Source organism: Corythoichthys intestinalis, chromosome 3 (genome assembly GCF_030265065.1).
Source record: "Corythoichthys intestinalis isolate RoL2023-P3 chromosome 3, ASM3026506v1, whole genome shotgun sequence".
In the NCBI taxonomy this organism is placed as follows: Eukaryota; Metazoa; Chordata; class Actinopteri; order Syngnathiformes; family Syngnathidae; genus Corythoichthys; species Corythoichthys intestinalis.
In genome coordinates this window covers 18,534,693-18,561,032 of record NC_080397.1, presented here as the reverse complement: position 1 = coordinate 18,561,032, position 26,340 = coordinate 18,534,693, and the positions used below count along the sequence as shown (strand labels likewise).

At 37.3% G+C, this 26,340-nt stretch overlaps 1 protein-coding gene across 4 annotated transcripts in view; it reads left to right on the top strand.

Annotated features, from left to right (window-relative positions):
- pde4d (phosphodiesterase 4D, cAMP-specific) overlaps positions 1–26,340 on the top strand; it is a 465,837-nt gene that overhangs the window by 47,317 nt on the left and 392,180 nt on the right. For 2 of the 4 annotated variants that reach the window (XM_057830864.1, XM_057830865.1), the window contains exon 2: positions 2,835–2,939. The exons of the other annotated variants lie outside the window; for them this stretch is intronic. In XM_057830864.1, coding sequence (XP_057686847.1) covers positions 2,895–2,939 — 45 coding nt within the window. In that variant the 5' untranslated portion in view covers positions 2,835–2,894. The remainder of the gene's footprint in view (positions 1–2,834; positions 2,940–26,340) is intronic. 4 annotated transcript variants of the gene reach the window in all.

Below are 26,340 nucleotides of genomic sequence, written 5' to 3'. Positions count from 1 at the left end.
GCAAAATGTCAGCTTTCAGGTGAGGATGTTCATTATCATCTCTCGGCATTGACTCGCTGCAGCAAGAGCTCCAAAGAAGAGCAACACTGACTGAAATGAAGGAATGATCTTCCTTTTTTTACAACTAAACTCAAAGGTTCGCTAATTTAGATATATAAAAATAGTATTCAAAACAGGTCTAGTGTTAGGCAGTGCAGTTACAACCACAGCAAGCATAAACATTGTTAAGCGAATTTATTCTGTGACTGTCAATCGAGAGGGAGCATTTTAAAACTGAGTTCAAGTGCAAAGTGGGGGACACTAGGTTCTGTGGGAAAATGACATACTGTAATTTTCGGACTATAAAATGCTACTTTTTTCCCTCATTTTGAATCCCGCGGCTTATAGTCCAGCGTGGTTTATTTGTTGATTTATTTGGGTTAATAGGCAACGCTTTATTTGACAGAGGCGTCATAACACTGCCAAAAGACCGTCATAATTATGACATGACACTATCATGGTCAATAATGAATGCTCATGACAAATATCATTGATTATCTCACTAACCCCATTTATGTCCACCTCGGATCTATTACATTTATTTAGAAGTGAGATAATTTGCCGGATGACACAAAATGGCATTTGTCATAAGCATTCATGAATGCCCATGGCAGTGTCATTTCATAATTATGATGGTCTTATGACAGTCTTATGGTGCCACTGTCAAATAAAGTGTTAACAAATGCCATAACTAACAATTAATGAAACAACTGAAACAGTAACTGAAGAAATAATTAGCACAGAACATGAATTCTTATTACTCTTTACATCTGTAGCGATGCAATGCATACTAGGAGGCATGTGGGGTGACAATAGTGTTGACAGCAGGTGGCAGCAGAGGTTCACTGTCTCCCCTAAAGGATCAGTGATGGCCAAATGAAGCTTCTTGAAGCAATGAAGCTTTGCAGCCAATCGGTTGAAAGCTTTACGGTGGCTCATTATGTCTTATGACAGTCTTATGTTGCCGTTGTCAAATAAATTGTTATCGGTTTGATATCTTGGTAACACTTGACAATAAGGGTCCCTTAATTAACATTATTTAATGCATTTTTATGCAATAAGTCATGTTTAAGTAACATGACAATAATTCATTTAATCCCTTATCTAACATTTATTAATATATTAAGTAAAATGAGTTAATGCATTAGTTAATGCATTTTAAGACAATAACTAATGTTTAAGTAACATTACAATAATTAATATAATTGCATATCTAACATTTATTAATATATTAATTAACATGAGTTTTATTATTTATTATAATTTTAATTTTACCAAACCATTAGTTACTGTCTGGTTATGCATTAACTAATGCATTACCTAATGCATTAACTAATATATTAGCTAATGCATTAACTCATGTTAATTAATATATTAATAAATGTTAGATAAGCAATTATATTAATTATTGTAATGTTACTTAAACATTAGTTATTGTCCAAAAATGCATTAACTAATGTTAACCCTTATTGTAAAGTGTTACCGATATCTTTTGGTGTAAATATCCCATAATACAGTGAGGACAGCTGCGGCTTATAGTCCAAAAACAAATGCCATTTTCGTATCAAATTTGTTGGGTGGCAGCTTATAGTAAGGTCCGCCTTATCGTCTGAAAATTACAGTAATTGTTGTAAAATAGATGGGGAAAAAAATCCTCATAAGATTCCAACTTTGTTCTCTGAATGTTAGACTTTGTCACCACATAATAGCACAACTTTTTGCTTTTTGTTCTATTCTCAAAATGATTTAGAAACTTTTTAATATTCACCATTCCAATGTTTTTCTCATTTATATTTTTTTCCACATACAGTATCTATATATTTTAGTATATGATCATGTAATGTTAATTCTAGTCCCAAAATATTTTTATCCCACTATTATCGTGAAGTTGTTTTTTTTCCCCCACAACCAATCACAGTCTTTTCCCTTACATTGTGACCCACGGCAATCACAAGGGTAAGACACACTAGGGCACAAACTAGAGAGAACCTAACTCAAACCATGACACATCCTATCTCAGTTCTAGTAATTACCTGGCCAGGCTGTCACTCAGCTATTTATTGGAGAAGGTCTTGCTGATTGGTAGCACGTCACAGTGTTGCTGAGAGGGTCACGAGGTGTTTCCCACTGCATGTGGCTCATGTTGCAAATGGCAAGCGAGGAGGAAGCTGCTATTGTTTACCCGTTGTTGGGTAAAGGTATTATTCGGGAATGCTTACATGCAGCCAGCTATACGAAGTTGCCTGCTGACTTGTTGCTATCAACAAGAAAAGCCGTGAGTGGAATGTTGAGACACAAATAGACTGTGTGGGCACATTGCAATTCAGTCACGGTACAATTAGATGTGCCTTTCTGTTTTCAGTTCTTGGGGATTTTTCTAGCTCAAAATGTTTTCCACTCGGTATGGGACATTCAGTTCAGTCATGTTCAAAAAAAGACAATAAAAAGAGAGGGAGGCCGCCGGGCAGGTGTATACTGGGGTTATTAGGCCAAGTAAACATAACAGGGTTGTGTAACTCTGGTTGTTAATTCACTGACCTTTACCTTTTACTGCCTAATGCATTCTAATAGACCAGTGAATCCCTGCATGACCCCCACACTCACGCTCGCACACATATGCATTGTGCACACAGACCGGGTTGTCAAGGAGATCATGGCACCTGAGTGCCCTTATGAGATCAACCCAAAAATCTCGATGTTTCCAATTGTTGGTTTATGTACAGATGCTATTGGAGTATATCCTCAAGCTTCTTCCTTAACACACACACATGATCTTTTTTCTCCCCCTTTACCAGTCCCCTTCCTGATCAAGAGTGTGAGCGAGCCCTACCTTGTTTTCAGAGGTTGAGCACAACATGCAAAAAAATGACCTGTCTGTGGATGGTACCCAGCTTGACAGTGTGAGTAAACCACATTGATATCTTTTTATCATCATCGTTATCATCCTAATTTTTCCTTTAGAATCCTCAACAAAATGATCTATTACAGATCCACAGGTGCAGTCAATTATTATTCAGTCCGTGCATGCTAAACTAATGCCCTCATAAGTACATAGAACCCTGACATTTTAACTCAGACTCCCCCAAAAGCCCTTTCTCTAACCTTCAATAAAAAGACTTCGAGTCAAACATGGGTGAACATGTTCATCCATGCGTGTCCACACGGCCACGCCACTGTCTCCGCAAAAACACTTTTCCAACCCACTTATAATTTGCTACGACCAGTAAACAATCACATTGACTGTTTTCACGTTTCGGTGCTGATTTGATGGGCCAAACGCTTGTTGCTTTATGATCATGCCCGTACAATCATGCACACTATGCACGAGCGTAACACAGGCTGCAGTTACGCCGAGGTAGTAGCCGCAGGCAAAAAGTGACAAACTCTGTATAGTCCCTATAAAATTAAATTAAACTCCTTTGCTCCTGCCAGTAATGACATGGCTATGGGAAACAATTTCAAAGAATATAATAAGTTATATGGGGTTAAGCTTAAAAACAGCAAAGGAATTGGAAATGATGTTTCTCACTGTCCTTTGGCAAGGACATAACCGGATATTTTAGAAACTTAGATCCAACATCACCTGTAAAACAAATCTGACTTTTAGTAATCTTTGCGAAAGGGAAAATAAAAATGGAAATAATCTGGTTGGGAAACTGTGTTCCCCTCCTTTTACTAGGATTTGACTGGTTTCCTAATTAACCAATCCTACTCAGGTAACACTGCAGTCAGCAAAGCACCTACCACCATTTAAGGTGCCTCTAATAAACTAAAACAATAAAAATTCAGCAGTTATGCTAGGTTTTTCTTGACATTTTCAAACCTCTGTTTTAAAAAAATATTCATTATTTCCTTACACCTTAAGACCAGTTTCCAGCAGGACAAAAAGAGCGCTGAAATAGAATTAGCTTTTTCACACTACACTTCGCATAATGCAGCAAACCTTCGACAAATCCATTCATTGTGTGCTTTATATGGTGAGGGGTTGTCCTCAAAGAATGGAGCATTGCTGGACGTTCAGTTAAGCGCGTTCAGATGGGACTGTAGCTCACGAATAAAATTTGACTTTCCATGTTTGCATCGAAATGCAAGCTTCTTTTTGTTTCGACCTAACTTAAGGACTGTCAGCCAGGATGTTAGAATGCTAGGGAAGCCTGCGAGCTTATAATTTTTGGGCCGCTAAGCAAATTAAAATGACGAATGAACTTTATTAGTTCGAGCGAAATGTCTTGTCTAAAATTATGTATTGGATGCCAGTTGTCGTCAGACGACACCAGAACGGGATGAAAATTCACCATAGTTTCCGTCATAAATTCCCAACGTGTGATATTTTCTTATTGTGCGTGTAGGTTTAGCTCTGTAAACATCTCCTTCATACACGATTTCCACTCATTTCCTATTAGGGACAGACGGTGGCGTGCCCTCCTTAGCAACAGTAGGTAATGTCATGAATATTAATGAGCGGAAGTGCTTGCGGTACACCATTAAGAGGCTTCTGACTCAACAAGACATGGAAAAATTTATGCATGCATTCATTTTCAGCAGATTGGACTATTGCAATGGTACATTTACAGATCTTGATAAAAAATCAGTCAGGAAGCTGCAGCTAGTACAGAATGCTGCAGCCAGAGTCCTCACATATACAAGGAAACTGGACCACATTACACCGGTTTTGAAATCGGTACACTGGCTTCCAGTGAGTCAAAGGATAGACTATAAAATACTACTGCTCGGCTACAAAACACTTAATGGCCTTGGACCAAAATACATGCTTGATTTGTTAGAGTCCTATGAAACATCTAGACCCCTAAGGTCCTTTGGAACCGGTCTCCTGTATGTTCATATGTGAGGACGCATTTAGTTATTATGCTCCTCACCTCTGGAACAAGTTACCTGAAGGTCTCAAGTATGCTCAAACTGTTAGCTCCTTTAAATGAGGGCTAAAAACGCTTTTGTTTAGCACAGCATATCCATAACTGTCTATATATTTCGATCTATTTGCTTTCTATTCCTCTTGTGCTTTATCTCAATTGCTGATTTCAGTTATTATTACTAGTAGTAGTATTTTTTTTCCTATTTTATTTATTTGTTTTTTATTCTATTCGTGATTAAATGCGATTTTTATGTATAATTTTATTTCCTGTTTCGATTGTCTTTGTTTTTACGTTGTGTTGATTTAATGTGATTTTTATGATCTTCATGTGATGTAAAGCACTTTGAATTGCCTTGTGTTGACTTGTGCTATAAAAATAAATTTGCCTTGCCTTGCCTAATGACACAACCTTCTCCTTTTTTTTAAATCTCATTTTTCCGAGTAAAATCCGTGTATGAAACGATCATACATGACAAGACTGTAGCACAGTTGCAAAACAGCAGACTGGGAGCAGCAGATAGCCAGACCAAATGAAAGCTTGGCAAGATAGACTAACCCAGTGTTCTTCAACCTTTTTTGACCCACAGCACTTTTATTTCATTAAAATAATACCAAGGCACACTACTAGCAAAAATTTATGTTTCTTATATTAACTATATAAAGATGTGCATTGAATAAGGAATCAAACACAGAAAAATACACTTTTTAATCAGATTTTTCTCACTCAGGGGGCTTTTCGTATGGGAGTAGGTATCATTGCATTCCTGGTGAATGTTAATCCTGTTAGGTCCATTTCTTCTTTACAGTCTATGGCAAATTCCAATGAAAGATAAAAGATGAATTCAAGATTTAAATGAACTATTCACTGGGTTTGGCTTTGCCACAGAGATGAACAGGTAAAGTTGAGTGCAGGTTCTTTGCATCAAAAAGATTTCACGGAGGGAGTTCAGCCCCCTGACTGGAATCTTTGCTAACATGGTGGTTTTCCAGGCACGTCCAATTGACAGGCGTCCCGGAGGTGGTACCCAAACGCGCTGGTGGGTCAATACAAACGCTTCACTGGCCTGCCAATGACCTAATGTTTTGTACTTTTGAAGAAGACTGCTTTCAACAGTTAAAAGGTTCTTGAAAATGTACAAAAACTAGCAAAATATACGAACATGTTACAATGTACAGAGGCTAAAAAGAGATAAATTTTCCTAAAACTGTGGAAACAGGCCCATCCATTCTGTTTCAAAGTTCAATGACGTGAAAAAAAGTTGATGACGAAAAGCTAAACCCTTGCTACAAATTGCCAGCATGCTACAGAATGGACGCTAAATTACTAAAACAGGTGAAATATGGCTTCTGCTTACACTAATACCAAGATAAGCCAGTTTTTACAGTCAAATACAGTAGCAGCATTTACGAAAAACGAGCCCGTGGAGTCTTCTATAACCTTCCATGGGTGTTTATAAGAGTATAGGAGGAAAGATGTAATCATGCTTTTACAGTAATAAAATAATTGGCTTCAGTCTTTGTGTATTTCTGAATTGATGTGTGAAATTATTTATGACATCCCCTATGTTTACCAAACGCTGGAAAGCAGCGTTGTTTTTGGCAGCCTTTTTAATTTTTGTCTCATTCTTTTGGACGATGATACTTATTAGTCTCATTCATATTTTACTCATCTGAAAATGTGTTTGTGTTCGTTTAGTATTAGTCGACGTTTACTAAAAAAATGTTTTTGTAAAATAAAAAAAGATTATGCCATTAATAAATAAATAAAAGATTTCCAACTATTTCGAATGAACATTGAGAGACGAACACATATTGTAGCGTCTATAAGGACAACGCCAACTTGGTGATAATACACAGCAGGAAAACAGTATTTTCAATAATTATACCCACACGGATGCCACGAAATGAATGTAAAAAAAAATGTCCAAAAGTTTAAGAGGACGCTCACCGTTACCATTAGCCTCATGCGAACGCTATGCTAATGCTACAAGTCACATTTAGTGTGTTATGATCACTCAGCACAGACGTTTAAAGCATAATACAACATAGCATATTCTCTCTCGCCAAGAAAACAAATCTTACCGTGTGTGCAAGCCTTCATGGAGACTGGAGACCACACATTGATGAGTCGAGAATGGGGGAAGGCAGCACGTAACGAGTGACACAACCAGACACTGCTACGATGCAGACTAACTACACATAAAATGTCACACATTGTGAACATGTGACATAAACTTAGTCTCCTTCTTTTCTCAGACGAAAAATGGTCATGCGTCTCGTTATGTTTTTGTCTCCCAAAACTAAACTTTTTAGCTCGTCGTTTCGTCATCCTCATGAAAAAAGTCTTTGTTGCCGAATTATTTTCGTTATTGTTGACAAAAACAACAATGCTGGAAAGGCATATTTGTCTTGAAGATCTCCAACCAATTTGAATTTGACACGAACATATTCTAATTTGAGCTCAACTGCAAAACCATGCAAGCATGAAACTACATATATCAATGTTAAATTTACTTCTTAAATGCTGGTATAACAATCTTTGTTTCAGTGGAGTGCCTCCCCAGCTATCAATTGTAAATTAACCAACCGTTGAAATCCTTTGTTTTCTGCCTGTATCTGAAAATTCTCTATGAAAAGCCATTCTACATTTATGCTGTTACATAATATCGACCTCTTACATAATATCTGACTTCAACATAAAATTTCTCTGCTTATGGTCAACTATGATTGCTCAAGATCCAAAGCCGTTTTAAAGCGATGGCTGGAATCTCATCAACTTCCCCGCTCGTTGAAGTTGTCGACGCGATAGCAATGGGGGATTATGTCTATAGATGGAGCAGTGCCCGTGTCTGCCTCCTCTTTCGACACTTCAGAGTGGCTGCCATTTTTTAGCAATCATTACGGTTCTATCAAGCAGAACAATTAAGTGTTATAGCAGAACAAATATTAGGATAAGGGCTTTCATGAGTACTGTGATTCTGGCCAGCAAAGATAAATTTCACTGTTTTGTACATTTTCAGTGCAGTCCTTCAATTCCAATAGTTATGAGAGAAGCATGACAATTATTGGAAATGTCTGTAATATTCATGGAATGCAATATATGTGATATTCATCATATCGGCTTAAGTTTATATGTAGAATTCACATAAGCGTAACGTGCGTCATGATGCGCCTTTAGGTTAAGATGCCAAAAAATGAAAAATATTTAAAAACTAGCCCTGCGAGCAGTCGATGTAATGTCAAAAAAGCAAGAAAATAATACATTATATGTGTATGCTAAATGTCTCATAAATATGTTTATTATGCTTTTCAAATAAATACTTCGGGTGTATTTTCTGTTACCACGTGTAAACATATCGATTTGGATTTAAGTTTTTTGAATCCAATTGGATCATTCAATTCTTCGTTATCGAATCCTCCAATTTCTTTTCGGTGTTTTTTTAATATGGTAAGACCTTCAAATTTGCCATTTCATTTGCCATGAAAAAGTAATAACAACCACCTAACAATAATAATAATAATAATAATTAAATTGGCCATTTTCATTTGCCATGAAGAAGCCTATAGCCGAAGCCCTAAACCCTAACCCTAAACACCAAAAAACGCCCAACTTTGGTACCCCACACAGGTCAGGCCCGTGAATGAAAACTCACCATTTTGATATGTGAAAATTTTGTTGAGTTTTTAAGTATGTTCAGAACTTCAAATTGGCCATTTGCATTTGGCCTGAAGAAGCCCTAACCCTAAACCCTAGCCCTAATCCCCAAATAACGGCCAACTTTGATAACCCGCCCAGGTCAGGCCAGTGAATGAAAACTCACCATTTTGATAACTTAACATCTCATATGTCTCATGAAGAGTTTCACCAATTTCGAGGAGGATCCAACTAACTGCCTTGGTGCAGTGGTCTCAAACGTTTACGCTGGTTTTTGAAAAAAAAGGCATGTTTTTCAACATTCAATGCAAAATACCCGATTTCCTGTTGAGTTTGGAATAAAGGTGCAAGAGACTTTTTGAAGCATTTTTGCAGAAGGTATCATCTCCCTAAATTTCATCGCTCTACGTTGAAAAAACCTAAATGGAGAGAAATTCCAGGGGGCGCCACTGAGCCATTTTATTTCAGGACAAGTTGTTTATTTAAATTCTAATCATGTAACAAAAACTGACTAAATAAAGGGAAGCAACTGAGAGAGAAATACAGTGGTACATTTACATACGAAGTTAATTCGTTCCAGGACATTGCATGTAAATAGAAATGGTCGAATGTCGAGAAGGATTTTCCCATAAAAATATATTATACCAACACTAAATCCTTAATTATTTAGGAATTAACTGGCTGCTGTCATACATGCAGCGTGCCGGTGAAGTATCGGACATTATACAAGGACATTACCTGGTTAATGTCCGTGCCAATCAACCCGGGAAATTGCTTTCAGACATGAGGGCTACCTGCTTAAATCCTAGGAATTAACCAGAGTTAAGCGTATGTCTGATAGGGGCTCAAGATGCATAATGCTGCGTTTAACTGACTAGTAAAATAAGAAACGTTTAATGATGAGTAGGCGGTTGAACGATTAAACGACTAGTCCTTAAATCCTAATCCCTAAACCAAACAAAAGTTTGTTTTTTTTAAAAAGTGGCTCCGAGACATGCCGTGGCTTTAAGCTAGCGATGAGCACACTAAAATGCGGTGCAAAATTTGCCGCTCACATCCCCAACTCGCTGATAAAACAGGTCCGGTTCATGAAGAGTCAAAGAATTTCAGCCATCTTTTACAGTATTTGACAAAAATATAAAGAGCAGAGAGCACATGAATATAGCGCAAGCTGTCGCTAATGAACATATTATCCGAGAAGAATAAGCCCCATTAGTGGTGTAGACACAGAGGAGGACATTGAGGAAGACACTGCTTAAGACAACTAAGTGTATAACAGACAAAATATCCTGGTACTTGTGTGAGTAATCCATGAAAAAAATATGGGCACCCCTGTTTATAGGAGTGTTAAGCCACACCAAAAGAGGAATAAATAGATTTACTTGGATAAAGAAAACATGTTATAACCCTAACTGTTAGGGTAGGCAACCTAAAATATTGAAAGCCATATAGGACCAAAAAAAAAACAAAAACAAAAAAGAAGTCTGGAGCCGCAAAAATATTGCAAAGTGAAGGCAACACATGAAATATGTATCTAGAGGGGCTGGACACAATAATGGAAAGACCTTAAAAAATCAACAAAAACTAATTTAATATGGTGTAGGTCTGCATTTTGCGGCAATTACAGCCTCAATTCTCTTCCAATGGACTTTTAAGCCATTCTTCAGTTAGAATACCCTCTAAGTCTTTTAGAGACGATGGCAGTGGAAATCGACGTCTTAATTGAATCTCTAAAACTGACCGTAAATTCTCAATATTTTGAGGTCTGTGTATTGTGCCGGCCATACGAGATGCACAACTTCATTACAATGTTCCTCATTCCATTCCCTAACAATTATGTTCAATGATTATGATGCCAAAATGTTAGGTGTTTCCATAATTTTTGCTCCAACCCCTGTATATTAACGATATTGGCCTACTACCAAAATGACTAGGTTGGCTACAAATACAGTGGGGCAAATAAGTATTTAGTCAACCACTAATTTTGCAAGTTCTCCCACTTGAAAATATTTGAGAGGCCTGTAATTGTCAACATGGGTAAACCTCAACCATGACAGGCAGAATGTAGAAAAAAAAAACAGAAAATCACATTGTTTGATTTTTAAAGAATTTATTTGCAAATCATGGAAAATAAGCAAATCATGGTGGAAAATAAGTATTTGGTCAATACCTAAAGTTCATCTCAATACTTTGTTATGTACCCTTTGTTGGCAATAATGGAGGCCAAACGTTTTCTGTAACTCTTCAGATTCAGTCTTCCCAGCCTGGTGCAGGTCTACAATCTTGTCTCTGGTGTCCTTCGACAGCTCTTTGGTCTTGGCCATAGTGGAGTTTGGCGTGTGACTGACTGAAATTGTGGACAGGTGTCTTTTATACCGATAATGAGTTATAACAGGTTCCATTAATACAGGTAACGAGTGGAGCCTCGTTAGAAGAAGTTAGACCTCTTTGACAGACAGAAATCTTTCTTATTTGTAGGTGACCAAATACTTATTTCCACTCTAATTTGGAAATAAATTCTGTAAAAAATCAAAAATGTGACTTTCTGTTTTTTTTTCCACATTCTGTCTGTCATGGTTGAGGTTTACCCATGTTGACAATTACAGGCCTCTCTAATCTTTTCAAGTAGGAGAACTTGCACAATTGGTGGTTGACTACTTATTTGCCCCACTGCAAATAATGAGCCTTCATGATTAAATGATTATTTTCCCTGCAGTGCATCCTATTGAGAATGAAGCACCATGTAACTACTCTGTTGTACGATGCCTCAAGTTTAACTTCATTACAATATTAATTAATTAGAAGAATGTTTGTGTCATGTTTGTCCTCAATAGAAACTATATTAAACAAAACTAATTTGCCTCCCCTCATCTTTTCCCTTGTTCAAACATTATTGAAAAAGCTCTAGGGAGCCATTAGAGTAGCGCGAAAGAGCCGCATGTGGCTCTAGAGCCCCTGGTTGCCGACCCCCGCCCTAACGAGTTTGGGTTTTTTAAATATTATTCCATAAAACCCTCTCAACCTGTGGCGTCGTTAGGCAAGTTTTCAACGAAAATATTATCGTGTACTTACCTTGTTATGATCCAAAAACTCGATGTAGCATGGATCACCGAATGTCAAGACACAGATGTGAATGGCGACAGCCGGATTTTTGGGGGATTTTATGGGTGAAACATAGTAATATACAAGGGTCGCAATGCAGAAATCGCAGACATCAAGGAGTGGTCGAGATGTTCTTTTTACCTTTATAAATATTTAAAAAAAATTTTTTTTTTTCTTTGCTTGGATCAATTATTTATCATCTAACATATCGGGGAAAATGTGACAGTAACAAAAAAATAAAAATTGAGCGATAGTAATGAGGTAGATATCCGTGACTTAATTGCAGACACATTTTTTCATTGTGACGTAATTTCTTTAAAAGTGTAAAATATGCGAGTGATTAACTGTGTAAAGTCGTTTTTAAAAAAAAAATTTTTTAAACAAAATAGTAGACATCAATTAATAATTCTAATCTAAAAATGACAGACATTTTGAATAATAAATATAATTACTTACCTTCTTTTTATGGCTGGGTTGAAACAAAAGCGGTTGTGCGACGTCTGTAAACGGGGGTTTCCATTGTAAAACGGGCAAATTAAAAAGAGCTCGGGGGCTTAATGCGCCATGAATCTGCTATGGCAGCATATAGACATATTGTTCTATCAAACACAACAGTTTTTCAGTTTGGTCTGTGTTTTCCGCCATATACAGTACTAGTCTGTCTATCTATCTATCTATCTATCTATCTGTCTGTCTGTCTGTCTGTCTGTCTGTCTGTCTGTCTGTCTGTCTGTCTGTCTGTCTGTCTGTCTGTCTGTCTGTCTGTCTGTCTATCTATCCATCCATCCATCCATCCATCCATCCATCCATCCATCCATCCATCCATCCATCCATATGTATATATATCTCTATACGTATATATATATATATATATATATATATATATATATATATATATATATATATATATATATATGTATATGTGTGTGTGTGTGTGTGTGTGTGTGTGTGTGTGTTTATGTATATGTACAGTGGGGAGAACAAGTATTTGATACACTGCCAATGGGTTTTCCCATTGACTGTGTATCAAATACCTGTTCTCCCCACTGTATATGTATATATATGTGTATATGTATGTATGTATGTATATATATATATGTGTGTGTATATATATGTATTAGGGGTGTCAAACGATTAAAATTTTTAATCGAGTTAATTACAGCTTAAAAATTAATTAATCGTAATTAATCGCAATTCAAACCATCTCTAAAGTATGCCATATTTTTCTGTAAATTATTGTTGGAATGGAAAGATAAGACACAAGACGGATATATACATACAACATACTGTACATAAGTGCTGTATTTGTTTATTATAACAATAAATCCACAAATGGCATTATTAACATTCTTTCTGTTTAAGTGATCCATGGATAGTAAGACTTGTAGTTCATAAAAGATAAATGTTATAGTTACAAGTTACAGTAATTTTATATCAAAACCCCACTTCATATTTTCGTTTTAATAAAATTTGTACAATTTTCAATCAAAAGTAGAGTTAATATAATAATAATAAGAATAAAAATAACAATAATAAGAATTGAGTGACCAAACTCTGAGTAATGCCAGTTCACTTTGCATTGTTGTTTAGCTGTGTGAGAATAGGGCCTCATTACTACAGACTGAAGTGCTTTTCTTTTTGTGAACATTTTTTTTTTGAGAGATAGCAATATTATTTTTGTTGTGCTTTCACTAAATGATACTTCTGTTTGTTGTGAAGGAGTTGCAGAAGCGTATGCCAATAAACGGCGCAGCCCAAAGAACGCCTGTGTCCACTCGCCTTTATAATAGATATATCTCTGAGCATATCTTACCCAAAATACAACAAGAGACACATAATTGCCACTAAAAGAAAGCAAACTTACCGAAATATGTGTGGAGCACAAAGCAACAGCATAAATGTCTCACAACTACTAATTCTCCCACTATTAGAAGGAATTACATTAGTATGGAACGGCGCTGCGCTGCCCCCAAGCGGCCGGTGGCATTCTCTTCACTCTTAATGTCCATAAATGGCCTCATTGAAAATCTGTTTGAGGCAATGCGAGAGCGGCTCATTCAGTGCATGCGTTAATTGCGTCAAATATTTTAACGTGATTAATTAAAAAAATTAATTAACGCCCGTTAATGCGATAATTTTGACAGCCCTAATATATATATATATATATATATATATATATATATATATATATATATATATATATATATATGCATATGCATACCAAAAAATGCTGACATATTCACTATGAAGTTGCCAGAATATTTGTTTTTAATCTGTAATCATTTAATCTATCATTAATTTAAAGATGATCGTAAATCTGTCAGTTTCCCTTCACTTCATTGAGTAAGGTAGAGAGCCCCTTCAGTGCATCGCTATCCAATCCATTCCACTGTTCGTATAGAGAACACCCACATCACTAATAATCCAGTCCATGTTTTCCCTGTAACCTTGCTCGTACCGGCACTGCGTGTGTGTGTACCTCTGACGCACACAGAGCACAGCGCGAACGTGAATAGATGGCTGAAGGATGGACATGAAAGGTTTCAACTTTCACGAAATATATAACAATGATATATGTTTGTGTGTGTGTGTAAGGCAAATTAGTCCGATCCACATATCACTTAAATTTAAGTAATTAGTATTTTTCAGGGTTTGAAATTACAGCCTTTTCGGTTACAGATGAGCCCAAAAATGTAATCTGTGCGGTTGACAAATATTTGGGAACAAACAATAAATGTGTTGTGAGCAAAAGTCATGGCATTAGCCATTAGCCTCTCTCTCGCGCTCTATCAATTTTTATAGATATATATTTCTTGTTAGCTGTTTGTGAAGTGTTGTGCTTGTGCGCTATGGAGGACCAGGAGTGCAAAAATTCAATAAATAAATACACAATTAAATAAATAATTAAAAGTGTCATTAAAATGCTTCTATTTCAATATTTATTTATTTCAATATGTATTTCAATTTTTATTTATTTATTTAAATATTTATTTATTTATTTCAATTTTTATTTATTTATTTCAATTTTTATTTATTTATTTCAATTTATATTTATTTCAAATTTTATTTTGATTTTTATTTATTTATTTCAATTTTTATTTATTTATTTCGATTTTTATTTATTTCATCATTTATTTATTTATTTCAACATTTATTCATTTCACTTTTTATTTATTTCATTCTTGCACTCTCGTTCCTCTGGAGGTGCAACCATGAAATAATTTTATCTGTCTGTTTGCTCGTCAAAGTTTCTAACGTCTGATTGGTTGCTCAGCAAAGTAAGTCTTAACTAGTCGATCTCAGATAATAGATTGACGCCTGAGGCATTGGCTAATTTTTATGTACACCCGATACATAAGGTGGCAGTGTAGATCCGTATAATCTAAAAAATAATTGCTCCCTCAAAATCACAAAGACGACGAAGATTAGTAGCGTCACTAGCGTGGTCAGTGTAGCGGTAGTAGGCTTTGACGCATTTCGTGTGTTGTCCAAGCAAAACATACATATGTTCAAAATGTGCCCAGAGCTGCCCAGAGAAGCAGCAAATTTAATCGAGGACACTCTGAGGAGAACTCCACCAGCAGCCCATGGTGGAGTCCAGTCTGTGGCTTCTACATCGCGCTGGCCAGCGCCTTTAAACGGGCTGATGTCTGCATACGGAAAACTCTAGTATAACTCAGAAGTGGAACGGTCCTTGGATATTTACCAGATTTTATTTATTTATTTTTTTTAATCAAGTTTTGAAATAAGGCTAAATGACAGAAATAACTAGCAGTTTTCTAAGTAGTTTTACTCTGAACTCCGACATCATTTTTACATGATAATGATTTAGTTTGGGTCTAGGGGTGCTCCAGTGTCTCTCTAAAGTGGACCCGTTATCGAATAGGTCACCGTTTTTTTCCCCATATATTTAATAAAGGGACTTGCGCTCTGAAGCCACGTCATCGCATTCTGAAGCCAGCGCATTGCATTACCGTAATGCAAACAATAATCCAAACGAGGGGCGGCTGGTTTGACTTAGTTTTTACGAGCGGAGGCTGGCTTGACCGCAGTTCTAAACTATAGAAAACTCTTCGATCAACATCTTGATCTGACAGAGCCGAGATGATGCCAATAACGTTAATTAATTGCTCTGTTTTGAGCCGAGATGATGCCAATAACGTTAATTAATTGCTCTGTTTTGTAGGACACGTACTCAGGGTCCAAATGTCCTGCTTCAATTTGTTCTGAGAAATCTAACATGTCCCAAGGGAGCTCATGCAAAATCTCAGATAATGCCGCCATGTTGGGAAGAAATAGGACGAAGCAATCGCTTATTATGCGATCAACTCAAACCCCGCCTAGTTCACGCCCGCCCACCGAGTTTGAAGAGCCAATGACAGATAAAATTATTTCATGCGGCCACACGGGGAACAAGAGTGCAAGAATGAAATAAATAAAAAGTGAAATAAATAAATGTTGAAATAAATAAAGAAATGATGAAATAAATAAATAAAAATTGAAATAAATGAATATAAATTGAAATAAATAAATAAAAATTGAAATACATTTTGAAATAAATAAATATATAATGAAATAAATAAATAAGAATTGAAATAAATAAATAAAAGTTGAAATAAAAGAATAAAAATCGAAATAAATAAAAATCGAAATAAATTTTGAAATAAATATAAATTGAAATAAATAAATAAAAATTGAAATAAATAAATATGAATCGAAATAAATAAATATAAATTGAAATAAATAATTAAAAATTGAAAAAAATAAATATAAATAAAAATAAATGAATAAAAATTGAAATAAATAAATATAATTTGAAATAAATAAATAAAAATTGAAATAAATAAAAATTGAAATAAATATTGAAATAAATAAATAAATATTGAAATAAAAGCATTTTAATGACACTTTTAATAATTTATTTAATTGTGTATTTATTTATTGAATTTTTGCACTCCTGGTCCTCCATAGTGCGCTACGTTCACTTACATCTTGTACGACTCATTGGGGCTAAGCCCACCCTATTCTTAAAACCTAATGACGCCCCTGCTTTCAACATTTTTCAGCATTCAATCTGTTATCTTTTGGGAATCTTGGTTTAATATTAACTCGGGCTGTCAAACAATTAAATTTTTAATCGAGGTAATCACAGCTTAAAAATTAATTAATCGTAATTAATCGCAATTCAAACCATTTCTAAAATATGCCTAATTTCTGTAAATCATTGTTGGAATGGAAAGATAACACACAATACGGATATATACATTCAACATACTGTACATAAGTACTGTATTTGTTTATTATAACAATAAATCAACAACATGGCATTAACATTATTAACATTCTGTTAAAGCGATCCAGGGATAGAAAGACTTAGAAAGACTGTTAGTACAAGTTATAGTAATTTTATATTAAAACCCCTCTTAATGTTTTCGTTTTAATAAAATTTGTAAAATTTTCAATCCAAAAATAAACTAGTAGCTCGCCATTGTTGATGTCAATAATTACACAATGCTCATGGTGCTGAAACCCATAAAATCAGTCGCACACAAGCGCCACCAGAGGACGACAAAACACCAAAAAACACAAATAACAAGTGGACATGACACTCTGCTGTCATTTTAATCTGTTTGAGCGGGGCATGAGCGTTAAATGCGTCAAATATTTTAACGTGATTAATTTTAAAAAATAATAACCGCCTGTTAACGCGCTGATTTTGACAGCCCTAATATTAACACATTTACAGTGGCATGAAAAAGTTTGCTAATTGATGTGATTGTTTATTTTAACCAACCAGTTCTCTCATTCTAGCCATTTGGTTGGATATCACGTAGTGAAAAACTGGAAGAAATGGTTTTCAATGCCATGCTGTCCTTGATGTTCGCCCCTAGAGGAAAAATAACCTGCGTCTATTGTTTTCACAGACAAACTGGTTGAGGTTGAGAAAAGACAAGCTCATACGTTGCTCAGTTTCTCCGTGGTGACTGTAACGTTCCGCTTATCTGATGTGCCTCACTGTCCTTTCAGAAAGAATTGCCAACTATAGGTCATCCTGACCGTGAAAGGTATCTCCATAATCCCCCAAGCTAAACAGTGATGTTGCACCGTTACTGAACACTTGATTAATGGCTACCACAGCAATGTGGACACCATGATGTATGGGCCATCAATAGGTGTCTCACTTGCAAATATTGATAGGGTAAGGTAAACAGTCAATATGGAGTTCGATTGTATGTTGCACTGTTTTTAAAACAACTGGAACACTTTTAAATTGTAGAAATGAATAAATAAATACATTAAAATATGTTTCCTTGAAGCAATTTAGCAGCTGTGAGTCAGGGATCTTGGACAGACAAGCTGAGTCGCTATCGGGTCAATGTGGAGAAAATAAACAGGCGTGGACATCATGGGGACAGTTAATTAAGGGCTGCAAAGCAAATTTAGTATGCAAAGATGGAACTAGTCGTGAGCCTTGTTGAGGGAGGGTTGCAGGAACAAACTGATGTATGCGTTCTTGCTCACGATGCTCTTGGGGTTGGCCCGCCCAATCATTCGCAGTTATTGAAGAATAGTCATGAGTCACCTTATCAGCGTCGCCTTGGCAACACAGATGCAACTGTAGCCCCAGTGAACACGGCAGGAGAATGGGACAAATGCACCTCGCCATCAATTCCTACGCACACACGTCTCAGTAGCTACTTAAAAGCTGTGAGAGTGGGCTCGGAGCCAGGTGAGAACATACACAGCAGATGATGGACAGCAATTTCATTTCATGCAAGAGAACAGACAAAAATTAGGGTTTTAATTTATTAAGTCAAATGGATCCAGACAAAAACAACAAAAGAAAACATGTACGCTCAGGTAAAGGCCTGAAGGCAGATGGGAGGAAATCATGACAAATTAGATTGAACAGCATCAGTGCAGGACAACATGATAAGAGAGATTGAAAAGTAACAGCTGCAGGAAATAAGAAGTCATTATATGGGAAAATGGAATGAAAAGGCGGATAATTCTTTAAATTCCTAAAGGTAACATCTCTTCGTAGTGACGACAACAGTGTGAGAGTGCGTGTGCGTCAGGATTGCCCTAACTACTCAGTATATTAATTCTGTTGTGTCCATCTGTGTGTTCTGCTAAAGCACAGCATATTACAGTGGAACCTCGACATACGATCTGTTCGACACACAATCTTTCCGACATCCGAAGTAAAATTTGACTCGTCATATGTTTCTAAATCTGACGACATGTTCGAGATACGATTTATGACAGGGCCACAGTTTCTTTGTTTTCCTGCAAAACAGACGCACGGCGGATTTTCTTGTGAGAAAAATCAAAATGGGTTCCAAGAAGGTTAGTGCAGGTGGAGATAAAAGGGAATAGGTGACGCTTACCATTAAATGAAAATGGAAATTATAGAAAAATATGAGCGTGGTGTGCGCATCCGTGCACTGGCTCGACAATACGGCCGTAGGATGTCTACGATCTCGAAGGTCCTCCTCTGACCTTCGTTTGGCAGTCTTTATAAGTTAAGGTGACAGTTATTATAGTGGTAACATCGCCAAAATATAGAATAGAATAGAATAGAATAGCCCTTTATTGTCATTGTACATTATACAGAGCATCTCCCTTTCCAGTGCAGGACAAGTAAAAATTGATTTTTATTTATAATCTATTTGTTTTACTCTAAGTAATTGGCGTTTGTAAGAGTACCAACAGTTATATTAAGGATTGAGTGTAGGTTTTTGGGCTGTGGAATGAATTAATGGAATTATAATGTAGTCTTATGGGAAAACCCTGCTCGACATACAGTGGGGCAAGTAAGTATTTAGTCAACCACTAATTATGCAAGTTCTCCCACTTGAAAATATTAGAGAGGCCTGTAATTGTCAACATGGGTGAACCTCAACCATGAGAGACAGAATGTGGAAAAAAACCCCAGAAAATCACATTGTTTGATTTTTAAAGAATGTATTGCAAATCATGGTGGAAAATAAGTATTTGGTCAATACCAAAATTTCATCTCAATACTTTGTTATATACCCGTTGTTGGCAATAATGGAGGCCAAACGTTTTCTGTAACTCTTCATAAGCTTTTTACACACTGTTGCTGGTATTTTGGCCCATTCCTCCATGCAGATCTCTTCTAGAGCAGTGATGTTTTGGGGCTGTTGTTAGGCAACACAGACTTTCAACTCCTTCCACATATTTTCTATGGGGTTGGGATCTGGAGACTGGCGAGGCCACTCCAGGACCTTGAAATGCTTCTTACGAAGCCACTCCTTTGTTGCCCTGGCTGTGTGCTTAGGATAGGGTTAGCCAGCCACGTCTCATCTTCATTGTCCTAGCTGATGGAAGGAGATTTTTACTCAAAATCTCTCAATACATGGCCCCATTCATTCTTTCCTTTACACAGATCAGTCATCCTGGTCCCTTTCCAGAAAAACAGCCCCAAAGCATGATGTGGCCCATTTCCACCCCCATGCTTCACAGTGGGTATGGTGTTCTTCGGATGCAATTCAGTATTCTTTCTCCTCCAAACACTAGAGCCTGTGTTTCTACCAAAAAGTTCTATTTTGGTTTCATCTGACCATAACACATTCTCCCAGTCCTCTTCTGGATCATCTAAATGCTCTCTAGCGAACCGCAGACGGGCCTGGACGTGTACTTTATTCAGCAGGGGGACACGTCTGGCAGTGCAGGATTTGAGTCCCTGGCGGCGCATTGTGTTACGGATAGTAGTCTTTGTTACTGTGGTCCCAGCTTTCTGTAGGTCATTCACGAGGTCCTCCCGTGTGGTTCTGGGATTTTTGCTCACCGTTCTTGTTATCATTTTGACGCCATGGGGTGAGATCTTACACCGAGCGTTTTACCTATTGCAGATGCAGTCTTCCCAGCCTGGTGCAGGTCTACAATTTTGTCTCTGGTGTCCTTCGACAGCTCTTTTGTCTTGGCCATAGTGGAGTTTGGAGTGTGACTGACTGATGTTGTGGACAGGTGTCTTTTATACCGATAATGAGTGAAAACAGGTGCCGTTACTACAGGTAATGAGTGCAGCCTCGTTAGACCTCGTTAGAAGAAGTTACACCTCTTTGACAGCTAGAAATCTTGCTTGTGTGTTGGTGACCAAATACTTATTTTCCACTCTAATTTGGAAATAAATTCTTTAAAAATCAAACAATGTGATTTTCTGTTTTTTTTTCATGGTTGAGGTTTACCAATGTTGACAATTACAGGCCTCTCTAATCTTTTCAAGTAGGAGAACTTGCACAATTGGTGGTTGACTAAATACTTATTTGCCCCACTGTATGACCATTTCGGCTAACAAACAAGGTCCTGGAATGAATTACCGTAATTTTCGGACTATGAGCCATTACTTTTTTCCCTCATCATGAATCATCTTATAGTCTAGTGCGGCATATTTGTTGATTTATTTGGGGTACACACTGAACAGGTATCCAGCTAATCGCAGGGCACAATGAAAGATGGTGGTTCATTTGGTCTTATGACAGTCTTATAATTCCGATTTCAAATGAATTGAACTGAAATGAAACGAAAGAAAACATTTCACACTCAGTCTCACCAATAGACAGTTTAACTTGTTGTTCCGACCTTCCATGTATGTATTTGGGATGTGGGAGGACAACGGTGTACCCAGAGAAACCCCACACAGACACGAGGAGAACATGCAAACTCCACAAAAGAAGGTTAGAGCCCAAGGTTGAACCCTTAATCACGTGCTATCCAGTCAGCGACAGTGGCGCTGCAATATACTCAGACCCATATACGGGTAACTGCTTTCAACAGAGCCTAGTGAAAATTGAAAAGTGAGGTACCTCAGTTATGTAAAATAAGCAGTTTTCTTTCTCAGTCAAACAAGAAAAATGTTTGTTTTAAAAAATGTTTTTTTTAAATTTTAAGAATGTTCTATCCAACTATGAAAAATAAATGCATCTGTGCTTGGAACTATAGTAAATAGGCTTGCACACATCACCGCTCTTTACTTCCTGGCTGCGGCTATGTCAGTTCAATGGGGACTCTTTCATTTTGCCGTCATTTTGTGCTTTGCCGCGGGACCCTTTCATACTGGGCTGCCGCTAGTGTAAAAAGGCCTTTAGTCTTAATTTTCTCAAGTGCAGTGAGCATATTTGAAGACAGCTTGATTTAATGAGTCTCCCAGTGACAATTGAGAGACGTCTATTAAAGTGGAGGCTGTTATTTGGGGAAATCTGGTGATTACAAAACAAAGCAACACAAAAAATGGAGGTTACATTGATTAGTGTCCTACTTATCAGTAATTGGCCAGACCAATTGATTTGTTTGTGAGCCACTGCTTATCTACCTCCTTATTTATTCATGAGGGCAATGAGCAATCCACTGAATATTTGAAACAATTAAATAAATCAACAGCCAGCTTTGTGCAGCACAGTGTATTGTACATGGCCTTTTTCTCAAGCTTGCTAAAATGAATTTGTTTTTGCTACTCTACGTGATACCAAAATTTTGGGTTGATTTTGTTTGTCCGCTTCCCAGACTAAATAGGTCCTGTCCTCATGTATGAGGTGGAGGGGTAAGTTGGCCTGCTATTTATTCATTATTTAAACCTGTTCTAAAAGAAAACATCACCAGCCACCCACCATTCTCATTTCACAGCCTGTTGAGCGCATTTAAAGTGTGATTAATCTCAGGTGTTTGGCAGCATGCTCAGTGAGAATGTTGGCTTGATGTATGAAGAGTGATGTGTGAACTCTTCTCGGGAAGGTCGTTATGGAGATTTCATGGCACGATAAAGCAGCCATCCCGTCGCTGTCAATGTTTAGCAGCTTTCAATTCATGGCTGACACAGTAGATTTCCTTCCCATAACAAACCAAATATAAAAATCAGAGCCTTCCAGGGGTAAGACTGAATCAATTGATGGGGATGCTCTATCTTTCTCTTCAGTGTCTCTGACACGAACCTTTTGTACACAATTACAAAAAATGTCCTGGATTCGTTGCCCTACATTGCTTGCCTCTAAAAAAGCTGAACATTATATCAAACAATGGTTTAATATCATCCCATTGTAGGTTGTCTGGTATCCGTATTGTCTCCATATCCCTTTCTGGACTTGCAATTGGTGGATTTCTGTATTTTCTTTATACAATGCATAGTAGAGATGTCTAGTCTTTTTCACCACCTTGGCCATCTGATCCTCAAAAGTGAGACTATCCATTATTTCACAGTTTGGCAGTGACAAAATATTTTAATAATAAACGAGGGAATTCAGAATTTTTTACATTATGCTTATTCTTCGAGTTAGTGAGGGTTTAATTAGTCGGTGGAGTTGATTTCACCAAATTCCGTGCATCTAGTTAGTTATTTACAGTGATACCTCTACATACGAAGTTAATTCATTCCAGGACCTTGTTTGTAAGTCGAAAGATTCAACCTGCGCGCACACACATAAAAAAGAAAAGAAATAACACCCATTCAAAATCCAGCTCTTTTGTAAGTCATTCACGAACCTCATTTAGGTTTCTACTGTTGGTCCTCTGGGCAGCAAGAGCAGATTACAAGCCTTGCACCTGCTCTCTAGTTTCATGTTGTATTCAGTCAGTGTTGAGTTTTGTTTTCTGTAACAATGTAACACATTCGGGTTCTAATGTGGGCGACGTTTTTTGCTGTACCTGAACGCACTGCGTGATTGACGTGCCAGAGACAGAGCGGTGAGCTTGAGAGTTTCACTTTCAATGTTTTCTTGAGAACACCGCCAATTGCGGCAGACAGTAGGCGTTTTGTGTTGAATAAGTTGTGAAATAAATGATAAAAATATGGCAAAGCTGGCGATTTCTTTGGCGATGTTACCACAAATAATTGTCAGCTAAACTTATAAAGACTGGCGAACGTTGGTCAGAGGAGGACCGTGAAGATGTATTTTTGAGCCAGTTCACGGATGCGCACCCCACGGTCACATTTTTCTACAATTTGAAACTCCATTTAAAAGGTAAGCGTCACCTTTTTCTTTGTTTCACCACCTGTACCAACCTTTTTGAAACCTTTTGTGTTGATTTCTCACACAAGAAAATCCACCGTGCGTTTGTTCGTTTGCGGTGCTGTCATGTCGTCGTATTTCGAGCATGTCGTCGGATGTAGAAACAAATGACGAGTCAAATTTTACGTCGGATGTCGAAAAGATCGTGTGTCGAAGCGATCGTATGTCGAAGCGATCGTATGTCGAGGTACCACTGTATTAGTTTCAGGACTCCGGATGGGCTAAGCTAGCGCGAGTCAATGGGCCCGTCCTAGCATGCCAATAAAAACAACATATGGACACATGAAAATCACCGATGACCCATGCAATCAGTAGTGTTGGCTATGTTTTCAAGTTATTAAAACTTACTATTGCATGTCACTACCTGTATGAATAGCAACATTTGTAATCCAGCAGCCCTGTAGGTAACAGGCTGCAGAGTGGAATGATATTTTTTCCACCGGTGTGTTTAACGTCGTAGACAGCAGCAAGTATCCATAGGGAATTTGTGGAAACTCTCATTTGCCCATTTCTTCTGTTTCTACAGCCTCTAAATGCACGTTTCACTATGTTGCTGTTCTTCTGTCAAGACTCCGTAGACTGATGTTGCATTTGAGGAAGGTGGGAAGTCGGAGTTCTCCAACCTCCGACCATGAAAAATATCGTTGGAAGTTGGAACACCACTTGAACTGGGAGGCACTAGTCGCGAAGTCAGGAAAAAAAAGTACTCCGTCTTCATGAGTTGCTTTAATCAGACGCCACTCGACAAAATGCGCTGCCCATCGAAAAGCAGACCGTCAATAGTAAAACTAAAGAGGGAAGTTTACAGTGTGGTCTATTTACCTTAACCGTTGTTTTGCCTCCACTTTTTAACCGCTTATGAGAAGGCAGGTTTGCTGCAGGTCAACATGTCTATTGATGGCCAAAATAAAAAATACTTGGAACGCTTTGAGGTCGCAACTCGTACCATCTGAGTGGGATAAGTCCGACTTCCCACCTTCCTCGGATGCAGCATGAGTACGAGTGGACTCCTTTCTAATGAGGTCATTATGCATCTAAAAAAATGGTCCCACAGAAATAAATGAACTACCGCAGTTTGGTGTGACATTGTTTTGGACGCATGAGTATTTCGAACAACAATCTGCATTTTGAATTTATTTGACAATGTTAGCTCTGTTAATATCGTTTTTTTTTATTGGCATGCTAGGATGGGACCAATGACTCGCGCTCGCTTAGCCACTCCGGAGCCCTGAAATTAATAAGTAACAACTAACAAACCGGCACGGAATTTATTTGAAATCAACTCCACTGACTAATTTAACTCCCGCTAACGCAAGGATTAAGCCTAATGAAAAGAATTCTGCACTTCTGCTTTAGGTGAAAAAAATGGAAAATAATTTGTTGAGAAATGCAGAGACATTACAATTCAGAGCCAAAACAAAAACAGGTTTTCAATTGTTAATGAATGGTTATTATCATATTCCTTCTTCAGGAATTTATTAAATGAAAGTAGCAAGGGATTACTTATGTTTCAAACAAATTCAAACATAGACATGCATGTTGACAACATCACTTGATCAGTGTCTCCTGGAACAGTAATCACCATAACATTATCTTTGATAGCATCCGCTATTATTTGCTTACAACTTGCAACACTACTCCACCCTTTAATTTTCTTGCACGGCACCTGTTCGACAAAAGAATTCTATTTGATGACATATGGTAATGCAAAAAAAAAGTGACTTTTAGATAACATTTGGAAAGCCTGCTACCAATTACGTGCTGTTCATAAGAATGGTTTTGTGAAAAACGTGAGGTCTATATCCATAGTCCTGAGTTAATTTTTTACACCTCCAGGATTCACGGTCTAAAGCAGCCAGGTGAAACAGCAGAATTGATTGTTAAAACACACCCACGCACACACACACCCTCACACGCACACAAACACCCTGGCTGTAAATTCCAGGGTGCAGCAGATAAACTTGTACTTTTAAAGATGAAGCCCATTCGTTCATGTTCATGAGTGTGCTTGTATCTGTGTAAGGACAGGTAGCAGTGCAGTACCTACAGCGTTACATACAGTAAGTAAATGTACAAATACTTACTAGAGAATGCTCTAGTAAAATAAGCACTCATTCAACTCCTTTAGTAAAAGTCATAACTACAGTTTATGAAATATAGATAAGTAAAAAAAAAGAACAAATCAAAACAATGTTTTGTATACTGTAAATTTACTATAGCGGTATAAAATACCTGTTTGGTTATTTTATGAACTTGCCCATACTGAAAGAAAAAAATAATGTGAGATGAATGTTAATTATCATGTCATTTAAAAAAAATGATTTTCTTCATATCAAAACATGCAAAAAGACAAAACCAGACAAAACAAATGGAAACAAAACAACAATAACATACAGCAACAAAAACAGCAAGCTGGGAATAGCAAACAGGTGCATCATGAAAAAGAGCGCAATACAATGAAAACTAGGCCTGCAAGCAGGACTGAACGGGCCCTCGCAATCTAGCGCAACTCGGACGTCACGCAACTCGGACTGTGTGCAGGTCAGGGTGGTGGCAGATCCTCCTTTCTAATCATCTCATTAGAACCAAACATGCTCGAAAGTCGCCTATTTACATTCCCACACCCAAGAGATAAAAACCCC